Source organism: Staurois parvus, unplaced genomic scaffold (assembly GCF_062004578.1).
Source record: "Staurois parvus isolate SC_StPar_1 unplaced genomic scaffold, SC_StPar_1.0 ptg002675l, whole genome shotgun sequence".
Taxonomy (NCBI): domain Eukaryota; kingdom Metazoa; phylum Chordata; class Amphibia; order Anura; family Ranidae; genus Staurois; species Staurois parvus.
The window spans coordinates 255,741-267,804 of record NW_028320471.1 but is presented as its reverse complement, the minus strand read 5'-3'; the positions used below and the strand labels follow the sequence as shown (position 1 = coordinate 267,804).

The 12,064-nt window shown below is 46.4% G+C and overlaps 1 protein-coding gene across 1 annotated transcript; it reads right to left on the bottom strand.

The window, feature by feature from the left end:
* Nucleotides 1–688: 688 nt before the first annotated feature.
* Nucleotides 689–12,064, bottom strand: TRNAU1AP (tRNA selenocysteine 1 associated protein 1). The gene is made up of 7 exons (XM_089666295.1): nt 11,989–12,064; nt 11,335–11,432; nt 10,309–10,408; nt 8,001–8,062; nt 4,985–5,135; nt 3,089–3,122; nt 689–987 (listed from the first exon to the last, which is right to left on the bottom strand). The coding sequence occupies exons 1-7, from the start codon at nt 12,010–12,012 to the stop codon at nt 851–853; spliced, it is 606 nt and encodes a 201-aa protein (XP_089522421.1). The 5' UTR covers nt 12,013–12,064; the 3' UTR covers nt 689–850.

Genomic DNA, 12,064 nt, shown 5'->3' with positions numbered 1-12,064 from the left:
CAATTGTAAGAGAGGCCAGGATGGAGTGTGCAGGTGGGGAAGGTAAAAGGTATACAAATGAAAATGATTATAAAAAGTACACACTAGGATCTATTAATCTACATTTAGCCCCCTTTACATGTGAAAAAAAAAGCAATAAAATACCTTTCTGCGGATGTTTTATCAGCAGTCATGTGACTACTCAATCCCCCTTTTCTGGGACGTAGAGGGCTGGGGGAAGAGGCTGTAGGGGACGTCACAGGTCTCAAGCAGGGGTGGACTGACAACTCATGGGGCCCCCGGGAAATAGGGGATCATGGGGCCCGTGTCCTTGCCCAAACTCAAAAAGCCTATGAAAAAGGTACCAGGGGCATCTCACAGGGCCCCCTACTGACCCCGGGCCCTCAGGCAGTGCCCGAGTTTCCAAATGGTCAGTCCGCCCCTGGTCTCAAGAAATTTTCCATTCCTGGGCTATAGAGGAGGATGAGCAGCAGCCGCTGTAACTCATACTGGAGGGGGTGTGGCCTCTCTAATCCGACAAAGGGATTCCAGGCGTGGCGTGTGTCGGCACAGTGTCCTGGAGCTCCCAAGGCAGAAGAAGATGTAAACTGAGCCCATTGCAAGAACATGGGGTGAGGATAAATCTGCAAGGAAGAGTTCTTTTTTTTTTTTAATCAAAAATTATTTCTAGCTCAAAAAAATAAATAAAAAAAAAAAAGGATTTTTTCTTTTAATAACATTAAATATCAAAAATGTGTACAAATTTCCCATCTTATATACACAACTTTCTAAACAAAATGAACCTTCCCTTTAAAAGGGGATAAAAGGCAGGAGTACAGTCTATAGGACAGCGGTTCCAATATGGAGGCGGTCACACTTCCGAGGGGACCTTGGACATGACGGTGTCCAGCGGCTGCCAGTGGCTGTCCATCAGAGCCTCGTACAGCTCCTCACTCTGTGCCATGAACTCGTTGTTGGCCTCGTTCACGTCCAGCTCGGGGATGGGATCTGGAGGAAGATAAACAAGGACGACACTTATCATCGATCGACTCACTTTAGAGGCTTTTGTTTCAAGGAACTGTGTGGTGGGAATGGAACGGTTTGTGGAAACTGCTAAATTGATGAGTTTAGTTCCGCTTTACCCCCGGATCACATATATGCGGCAGTGCGGGCCGCGTTTTGTGCAGGCATGAAAGCCCATTCACTTGAATGGACTCCCGTGCTCCGTGACACGCAGGGAAGAAGTCTCCGCACTTCTGAAAACGCAGCCGAGGCTCCCAGTACGGTTGCGTTTTCCAGTGCGGGCGGCGCGCCATTAGAATTAATGACACTCATCCGCGGGTCCGCATTCCTGTGTGGGTGGTGCGGCTGCACAGATTTTCGTGCAGATCCACAGCGGCACCACCTGCACATATGTGTACCTAGGGTGAACTTCCAGTTTAACACCCCCCGGTCACACCAATCCCGTGCGATTATTTCAGGAACTTAAATAGCGCCGTCAATTTACGCAGCGCCTTACATATATTCACATCAGTCCCTAACGGGCGGACTGACCATTTAGGGCACGGGGTCAGTAGGGGGCCCCATGAGATGCCCCTGGTACCTTTTTCATAGGCTTTTTTGAGTATGGGCAAAGACACAGGGGCCCCATGATCCCCCTATTGCCCGGGGGCCCCATGAGATGCCCCTGGTACCTTTTTCATAGGCTTTTTTGAGTATGGGCAAAGACACAGGGGCCCCATGATCCCCCTATTGCCCGGGGGCCCCATGAGATGCCCCTGGTACCTTTTTCATAGGCTTTTTTGAGTGGGCAAAGACACAGGGGCCCCATGATCCCCCTATTTCCCGGGGGCCCCAAGAGATGCCCCTGGTACCTTTTTCATAGGCTTTTTTGAGTTTGGGCAAGGACACAGGGGCCCCATGATCCCTTATTGCCCGGGGGCCCCATGAGATGCCCCTGGTACCTTTTTCATAGGCTTTTTTGAGTTTGGGCAAGGACACAGGGGCCCCATGATCCCTTATTGCCCGGGGGCCCCATGAGATGCCCCTGGTACCTTTTTCATAGGCTTTTTTGAGTATGGGCAAGGACATAGGGGCCCCATGATCCCCCTATTGCCCGGGGGCCCCATGAGTTGTCAGTCCGCCCCTGGTCCCTAACCCTCAAGGAGCGTACAATCTAAGGTCCCTAACTCACATTCATACATACACATACTGGGGCAAATTTAGACAGGAGCCAATTCACCTACCAGCATGTCTTTAGAGTGTGGGAGGAAACCGGAGAACCCGGAGGAAACCCACACAGGCACAGGGAGAACATGCAAACTCCAGGCAGGTGGTGCCGTGGTTGGGATTTGAACCAATGACTAGTACTGCCAGGCGGAAGTGCTAACCATTCAGCCGCTGTGCTGCCCATGACTTCACTGTAAGTCGCACAATGTCAACGTTGGATGACATGCCGAATCGAAAGACATCTGACGCAGATGTCTAGGCAAATCGCACCAAAAAGTAGCGCATGTACTACTGTAGAAATTGGTGCAGCTCCGACCAAGTTGGAACCGCACCGGTATGACCGCCGTAATAGAGCACAAATAGGGTGCAACTTGACATGCGATTTGCAAATCGCATGTCAAGTTGCACCCAGTGTGACCGGGGACTAAATCAGCGAAATACATTCCAAGCAAATGCTGTAAAAAGTCCTACCATTTATCTTTTTAAAAAAAAAAAAAAAAAAAAAAAAAAAAGCAGCCACAGATGGAGTAGAAAAGCCTGTCCTCTTCCAGCATGTTGCAGAAATAGACTGTTGCCCATTCTGTGGAAGTATTGGTCATTCTGCAAAGGTCCAACACACTCCCTGACCGAGTCAGATCTACACCTCTCTAATCAGCAAGGGCATCCCATCAGAGGCGTGTTAGACCTCTGCAGAGAGACCGCTGCTCCCTCACGGAGAACAAGGATCACTCCCTGCAGCACTGGCAGAGGACAGGCTTTTCTAGTCAGGCGATGGCTGTTATGCTTTAAATTTTTGTCATTTCTGTTATCAGAATCTATAATTTTGTTTATTCACAATCGTCTATTATTATGAAATAAAGTCAATAGGATCAAATCTTACCTTCTAGTGACTCCTCGCCGATTTCTTCTGGGGACTGTAATCATTAAAAAGAAACAAAACATGAACACATATGTAGAGGTCCTTCTAGCCCCGGCTGACACGGATGAGACATGCAATTTAACCGAATGGACGGCTACAGTGCGGCTGTCCAGTTCTGGGAGGGAGTCATGTGATGTCCTCTCAGAACGTGCCCTCCGGACACGTGATCACGTGATGTGGTAAAAGGCCAATCACAGCAGCCTTTTACCATGTGATCAGCCGTGTCCAATGACAGCAGATCACCGGTAAATGCAGTTGCCGGTTATCGGCTGCACTTTCCTCATGCTGTCACAGTGTGAGGAAAGTACTGCCGATAACCAGCAATTGTCAGAGGACGACTCAGCACCGATCATCAGGGCACTGATGATCTGTGCCCAGCAGTGCCACCCACCTGTGCCCATCAGTGCCGCCCAGCAGTGCTATCCACCAGTGCCGCCCAGCAGCGCCGCCCAGCTATGCCCAGCAATGCCGCCCACCTATGCCCAGCAGGGCCGCCCACCTATGCCCAGCAGGGCCGCCCACAAGTGCCGCCCACCTATGCCCAGCAGGGCCGCCCACAAGTGCCGCCCACCTATGCCCAGCAGTGCCGCCCACCTATGCCCAACAATGCCGGCCACAAGTGCCACCCACCTATGCCCAGCAGTGCCGCCCACAAGTGTCCAGCAGTGCCACCCACCTATGTCCCGTAGTGCCAACCACCTGTGCCCAACAGTGCCTAGTAGTGCCACCCACCTATGCCCAGCAATGCCGCCCACAAGTGCCGCCCACCTATGCCCAGCAACACCACCCACAAGTGTCCAGCAGTGCCGCCCACCTATGCCCAGCAATGCCGCCCACAAGTGTCCAGCAGAAACACCCTCAAGTGCCGCCCACCTATGCCCAGTAGTGCCAACCACCTGTGCCCAACAGTGCCTAGTAGTGCCACCCACCTGTGCGCAGCAGTGCCACCAGTCAGTGCCCCCCATCAGTGCTGCCTATCCGTGCCACCTCATCAGTGCAGACTCATCAATGCACATCAGTGAAGGAGAAAAAATTACCCGTTTGCAAAATTTTATAATAAAAAAAAAAAAAGTTTTTTTTTTTCTATTTTTTGCTGTTTTTCTGTTTGTAGCAAAAAAAATAAAACATCCAATGGCGATTAAATACCACCAAAAGAAAGCTCTATTTGTGTGAAAAAAAATTATTTAAAAAATTCATACGGGTACAGTGTTGCATGACCGCGCAATTGTCATTCAAAGTGTGACAGCGCTGAAAGCTGGAAATTGTCCTGGGCAGGAAGGGGGTGAAAGTGCCCGGTAGGCAGGAAGGGGGTAGAAGTGCCCTGTAGGCAGGAAGGGGGTAGAAGTGCCCGGTAGGCAGGAAGGGGGTAGAAGTGCCCGGTAGGCAGGAAGGGGGTAGAAGTGCCCGGTAGGCAGGAAGGGGGTAGAAGTGCCCGGTAGGCAGGAAGGGGGTAGAAGTGCCCGGTAGGCAGGAAGGGGGTAGAAGTGCCCGGTGGGCAGGAAGGGGGTAGAAGTGCCCGGTGGGCAGGAAGGGGGTAGAAGTGCCCGGTGGGCAGGAAGGGGGTAGAAGTGCCCGGTAGGCAGGAAGGGGGTAGAAGTGCCCGGTAGGCAGGAAGGGGGTAGAAGTGCCCGGTAGGCAGGAAGGGGGTAGAAGTGCCCGGTAGGCAGGAAGGGGGTAGAAGTGCCCGGTAGGCAGGAAGGGGGTAGAAGTGCCCGGTAGGCTAGGGGTTATTCCGGAGATCGGCTTTAAAGCCACCTGATCTGGACAGCCAGGCAACTTGCATTTTGAGAAAGAAGGGTCAGTAATGGCAATCTACATTATTGACTGTGAAGCCCCCGCACCGCCCCCATCATATACCTGCCAGGCGTTGGCCGTGTAGCCGTACTGCTGATAGCTGTAAGCGTTACTTTTAGGGTCGTACTTCCAGTTGGAAAGCATTTGCTGGAACTGTTGGGTGTAGTAATTGAAGGCCTGAACGTACTCTGCCGCCGGGTTCCTTACTGCTGGGCTGAAAAATGACAGAGGAAAGACAGTCAGATGTCCAAATACCTAAAATGCTGTCAAACCTGTTCCAACCAAATTGCAATATATGCACTTAAAGGAAAAAAGTTGTTTGATCCTGTCTTCTCTGATCCTCCTCTTGTTCAAATGTCCAAGCTGATAAGACAGACTTAACCTGTAGCCCTTCTGCACATGCTCAGTTTAGTGTGTATTGCTAGAGGGTTTTCTTTTTTTTGTGGGGAGAGTGCGTGTGATCAGCACAGGGCCAATCAGTACTGTCCAGACAGAGGTCAGGGGTTCTGCATCCTCCTAGAGCTAATAAGAATTTAAAAAAAGCCCCTATTTGTGAAGAAAGGCAGCCCTGTTTAACCGCTGCCCGACTGCCCTACAGCAGAAATGCTGCTACAGGGCGTCACGGGTGTGCAAAATCACGTATATATATCGCCAGCATTAAGGCCGTTCAGGGGGCTCCGACAAGAGCAGAGTCACTCTTGTCGGAGCCCCCCGAGAGGCCTTAATGCTGGGAGTCGTGGGGATGACGAACAGAGCTAAACGATTTCCAGGACTCTAGCTGGAGAACGTTGGCAGAGCAGTCTCAGATCCAGAGGAAGAGGTATCTTCCCATGATGTCTGTCTGGTCCACTTAAAAGGGGCTTGCTACAGATCCCTGGTCATAGGATTCAACACATTGCGCTTTTACTATGCGCATCTGGTGAGTGCGCATTTTTATCATATTCCTGCACGGATTAAAGTCACATGGAATAATTTGATACCACCTGTGCAACAGGATTTGTGCGCAGCATGACTTTCTGACCGGTGTTTGTCAGACCCCCACCATCGTATGAACACTTTCTTTGTTTTATTACTTTAAACAGCCGCACTTGTTTAATTGAGCTCATTGCAGCGCTTCATTCGCTCCCGTGTTTTCATTTGTATTTAATATCTTCATATTAACCCCTTGATGCCGCCATCACACAAATATGCGGCCTCGCAGAACTGGGCTTTTTTCCGTCGGGCCACATATTTGCATACCTGTCTTTGTGCTGGGAGCGCGCCGCACTGCGCGATCCAAAACAAAGACCGCGGTGTCAATGAAAGCCCCAGGTCCCGTTCTAACGATCGGGACCCCCGATTCCAAGTCACATGATCGCTGTGATAGCCTCTGATTGGCTATCACAGTGATCAGTCATTGTACAGCCCCTTGTTTTGTTTTTTTTTTTTCCTCTCTCTATGCATGGAGGAGAGAGATACATTGTATCATTATATACATCCCGTCATACATTGTATAATGGGGGATATATATATATAATGATACAATGTATGACATGATATATATATATATATAATATGATACAATGTATGACGGGATGTATATAATGATACAATGTATGATGGGATGTATATAATGATACAATGTATGATGGGATGTATATAATGATACAATGTATAATGGGATATATATATATATATATATATATATATATATATATATATATATATATATATATATATATATAATGATACAATGTATAATGGGATATATATATATAATGATACAATGTATAATGGGATATATATATATAATGATACAATGTATAATGGGATATATATATATATATATATATATATAATATGATACAATGTATAATGGGGGATATATATAATGATACATTGTATCATTATATATATATATATATATATATATATATATATATATATATATATATATATATATATATATATATATCCCATTATACATTGTATCATTATATACATCCCATCATACATTGTATCATTATATATATATATATATATATATATATATATATATATATATATATATATATATATATATACATCCCATTATACATTGTATCATTATATACATCCCATTATACATTGTATCATTATATACATTCCATTATACATTGTATCATTATATACATCCTATTATACATTGTATCATTATATACATTCCATTATACATTGTATCATTATATACATCCTATTATACATTGTATCATTATATACATTCCATTATACATTGTATCATTATATACATTCTCTCTCTCGAACTCCTGGCATAGAGAGAAAAAAATGTTTGTTTAAAAAAAAAAAAAAAAATATTAAAACATAGAATAATAGAATAAAAAATACCTAGATCAAGGTTTGATCTAGTTCAGTGCTAGTGTAAGTGTTTGGGTCAAGGTCAAAAGGTCAGGATTTAAAAAAAAAAAAAAAAATTGGTATCAGGGTCAGTTAGTGTCAATGTCAGTATCAGTGTGTTTTAGATAAAAATATACAAAAACGCGCACTATTATTTCTGGGCTGTACTCCGGGTACAAACAACAAATAACATACACATCTATGGTATCACTGCGATCGTCAAGAGATGGAGAATTTATTTCGGGTTGTTCTTTGGTGGTAGGTTATGGTAGTAACAAGAAACACACAGCTAAATTAAAAACAAAAAGGTTTTTTACTATTTTGGGCCAGTTTTCCTTTGATAATGATAATAAAAAAAAAAAAAAAAAAAAAATCAGGAGATATCCATTACCATTTACCACCAAATGAAAGCCCAATTTGTCCTGAAAAAAACGCGGTATAATCCACCCGGATGTACAAAGTAGTTGTGATGATACGGACGGTTTTACTAACACAGGTCAACGTTGCAAAATTGTGCTTAGGCATTTAGATTTGTTTTACCCTCAGGAGGGAAGGGGTTAATAATATTTTGAGTATTGCACTTAGATGAATTTTTTCAGCGCTGCACCAATTTTTGTTTATAAAAAGGGGGTAAAAGTGCCCGGTATTGAAGGGGTTAAAATGGATACATTATATAAAATAACCCAACAGGGGAATAACAACTTACTTGGGGCTGGATTCAGCTGCCGGCTTTGTGTAGAGCGCATGCTTCAGCTTGAACCTCTTGGGCTGTAAAAATTTCAAAAAGAGAAAAGTTATAGGCGACTTGTGCCAATTCTACAATGGTATAGGAAGCTGAATATTTGAAACAATTAAAAAAAAAAACAAAAAAAAAAAAACTACACAGGCGGTCACGTAAATTTCATTTGGGTGCAGCATTACATGACCGCGCAATTATCAGTCCAAGTAACGCAGCGCCGTAATGCAACGAATGGCCTGGTCAGGAAGGGGAGAAAATCCTCTGGAGGGCGAGGGGTCAATAGTAAAAAGTCAAAAATATTGTTTTTTTTTCTCAAAATTGTCTATTTTTTGTTTATAGCTCAAAAAAAAAAAAAAAAAAAAAACAGAGGCGATCAAATACCACCGAAAGAAAGCTCAATTTGTGGGGGGGAAAAAAAAAAAAAAAAAAAGACCTAAATTTCATTTGGGTGCAGCGTTGCATGACTGCACAATTGTCAGTTACAGTAACGCAGCGCCGTATCGCAAAAATTGCATGGTCAGGAAGGAGGGAGGGGGGGGAAATCTTCTGGAGGGCGAGGGGTTAACCTAAAAATTAAATGTTAGGGTTAGAATGTTGACCTCAAAATTTAACCCTAACATGCGACTTTGGAGACAGTCCAGCCCACTGATGGCAACGGAACCCCTTCAAATCTATGAGACTTAACCACTTGCCGGCCAGCCACTGTATAAAAACGGTGGCAGGGCGGCACGGCTGGGCAAAAGCATGTTTTAAAACGGGCCGTTTCAAAACAGGTAGGGGGTGCGCGCGAGGCGCGCCGCCGCCCTACCTTCACCGCCGATCTCAGCCGCGGGTGTCAGTTGCCGGGTCACAGCCGGTTGTTATCAGCTGCGTCCCGGCGATTTGCAATCAGTGACAGAGAGCAGGGCTGCAGTAGCTCTGCTTTTTGTCACTCCTCTGACAGTTCCTGACATGCAGACCAGGAAAAATGAGATTCTCTGTCCCGATCTGTGTGTCTCCCTGCAGTACACACCCCCGCCCCTAGTAAAAACCCTCCCCTCACAGAGTTAACCCTTTCAGTGCAAAAAAAAAGTTAACCCCTTCCTCCCCAGTGCCATTAGTACAGTGTCAGTGTTTTTTTTTTTGCACTGATCACTGTATTGGTGTCACTGGGGATGTCAGTGATCCCAAGTCAGTTCCCCCCCAGTGTCAGAATGTCCGCCGCAGTCCTGCCATAAGTCACTGATCGCCGCCATTATTAGTATAAAAAAAAAAAAAAAAAAACTAAAAATCCCAGTATCTTTCCCGCCATTTGTAAACGCTATAACTTTCGCGTAAACCAATTAATTTACACGTATCGGGTTTTTTTGTAGCAAAGACATGTCGCAGAATGCATTTTGGCTGAAAATTTATGACGAAATTTGATTTTTAAACTTTTTTTTTTACTGGACATGTTTTATAGCAAAAAGTACAAAATAGTTTTTTCTCAAAATTGTCAGCCTTTTTTTTTTATAGCGCAAAAAATAAAAAAACCGCACAGGCGATCAAATACCACCGAAAGAAAGCTCTATTTGTGTGAAAAAAAGGATGTAAATTTCATTTATGTACCGTATTGCATGACCGCGCAATTGTCCGTTAAACTAGCGCAGCGCTTTATAGCACAAAAATGGCGTAAATTGCAGTATCTATACCATAGTTTGTAGACGCTATAACTTCACACAAAGCAATCAATATACACTTATTGGGATTTTTTTTTACCAAAAACATGGAGCAGAATACATTTTGGCCTAAATTTAGAACCAACTTTGAGTTTACTATATATTTTTTATAGCTGAAAGTAAAAAATATTGTTTTTCTTAAAAATTTTTGGTCTTTTTTTGTTTACTGCGTGAAAAATAAAAAGCGCACAGGTGATCAAATACCACCGAAAGAAAGCTCTATTTGTGTGAAAAAAAGGACGTAAATTTCGTTTGGGTGCAGCGTTGCATGACCGCGCAATTATCAGTTGAATTAGTGCAGCGCCGAGTAGCAAAAAGAGGCGTGGTCATTAAGGGGGGTAAATCCTGAGGAGGGCGAGGGGTTAAAGTTGCGGTGACTTTGAAAAGCTTCCTGCACTACTTTCCATACGACTGGAGGGCCAGAGAGTCTCAGCAAAGTCACGCTCAATATTTGTTTTTGTTTTTTTTTTTTTTGCAAAACGTATCAAAAAATGCCAAAAAACAAAGTATCAAAAGCAAACTGCATAGGTGTGAACCTAGCCTAAGAGGGGGAGGGGTGTTTTTTTTTTTGCACTCACAGGATTGGTTCCGGAGATGGCCTTCCCGTTGATGTTCATCAGACATCGCGAAGCTGCAGATTGGTCGGAGAATTCCACAAAACAGTAACCAGCCAGAGCCCTGCCAGAGAAAAATGTGTTAGGAATCCTAAAGTATCTTCCGGAACCTGACCGAAAAACTCCCCGAGACGGCCGTATCCCGTCCTGCCTTGTTGCTAGGATGTTGCTAAGACGTTCCAAGTTGTCGCTGTTCTCCCCCCTTCCCCTCCCACCGCTCCGCCGATCATCACAGGAGCGAGTTCTCCAACCCCCGCTATCACCGCAGCTCAGAGCTACTGCGACTGGGGAAAGAAACCACGTGAAGCGGTTTGACATGGCTGGGAGTGTCCTAGCAACATCCTAGCAACAAGGTATGGGACCGTGTTTCGTTCATGCACCTAAGTTCTAAAACATGGACTCAGCCTTTAAAAGGTCCAAAAAGGTCCTACGCAGGCAAGGGGTGACTGTACCTCCTGAAGCCCAGAGATGGCATCATCCCATTCTGCCTTGTTGCTAGGACGTTGCTAAGACACACCCAGCCAGCTCAGAGCTCCTGCACTGGAGAAGATAGTAGGCCAGACGTGTGCAGGAGTTTTGAGAGCTCTTTCCGATGACGTTGGGGGGTGACCAGTAACTGCTGGGAATGTCTTAGCAGGAAGGCAGGACAGGATGATACCATCTATGAGAGTTTTTCGGGTCAGGCTGCAGGAGGTACATGAATGGTACATGAATGGTGTTCCTCCTGAAGCCTGACTGAGAAACTCTCATAGATGTCTGACCCAGATCAGCCCCTGCTGCAGACTCTCACCTTATGACTTGCTACAAAGTTACAATGTACAGTCTGATCACTGGGGGAGGGGAGACTGAGTTAATGAGACAAAGTTACAATGTCGGGGGGGGACGGGACCGAGGAAGTGCTCCCTCCTGTAATGCTGGGACCACAGAACCCGAGACTTCCGCAGATATAACACATTGTGAACAATCCCGGCTGCTGCCAGAGGGACTCACCCCGTGAACCGATTGCGTATGATCTTCACGTTGCGCACCGACTCCCCCATAGCCTGGAAGGCCTGCGTTATGAATGCTTCGTTCATCGACTCATCAATCTGTGGAAGGGAAAGAGGAGATGATCAGACAGGAGGGAAGAGCATGGAATCTTCAGAGGGGGGGGGAAAGAGGGGAGGGGGGGGGGAAGGGGGGGGGAGGGGAGGGGGGGGGAAAGAGGGGGGGGAAAGAGGGGAGGGAGGGGGGGGAAAGAGGGGAGGGAGGGGGGGGGGGGAAAGAGGGGAGGGAGGGGGGGGGGAAAGAGGGGAGGGAGGGGGGGGGGGAAAGAGGGGAGGGAGGGGGGGGGAAAGAGGGGAGGGAGGGGGGGGGGAAAGAGGGGAGGGAGTTCTGGGTGGAGCTGGGCGTGGTCAGAAACAGGCAGAGTAAAGCAGACCTTTGCAGTACAATGCACAGTCCATATATAATATCTCCTTCTCCTCCAGAACTGACTGGTAACCCATACAGCAGCCACAGTCCATCACTCCGGACACACACAGCGGGCAGTGATAGAGCGCACACAGGCATTTATAGGCCGTCCTAGGCCGCAGCAGAGCCCCGGACTCCCGTAGTGGACTTCCACGGACACACACAGTTCTCCCCCCGGCTCTCCATACTCACATCTCCCATCCACAGGCTCGCCATCTTTCCTGCTCTCCCCGCTCTACCGCCCGCACACCTCTCCCACCAATCCGTG

Excerpts from the sequence above, each read along its gene's own strand:
- TRNAU1AP (XM_089666295.1), bottom strand. The coding sequence starts at position 12,012 with ATGGCGAGCCTGTGGATGGGAGAT. Across the intron at positions 11,433-11,988 it reads CGAGCCTGTGGATGGGAGAT|ATTGATGAGTCGATGAACGA; the intron begins GTGAGTATGGAG and ends TCCCTTCCACAG. Across the intron at positions 3,123-4,984 it reads ACACGGCCAACGCCTGGCAG|TCCCCAGAAGAAATCGGCGA; the intron begins GTATATGATGGG and ends TAATGATTACAG.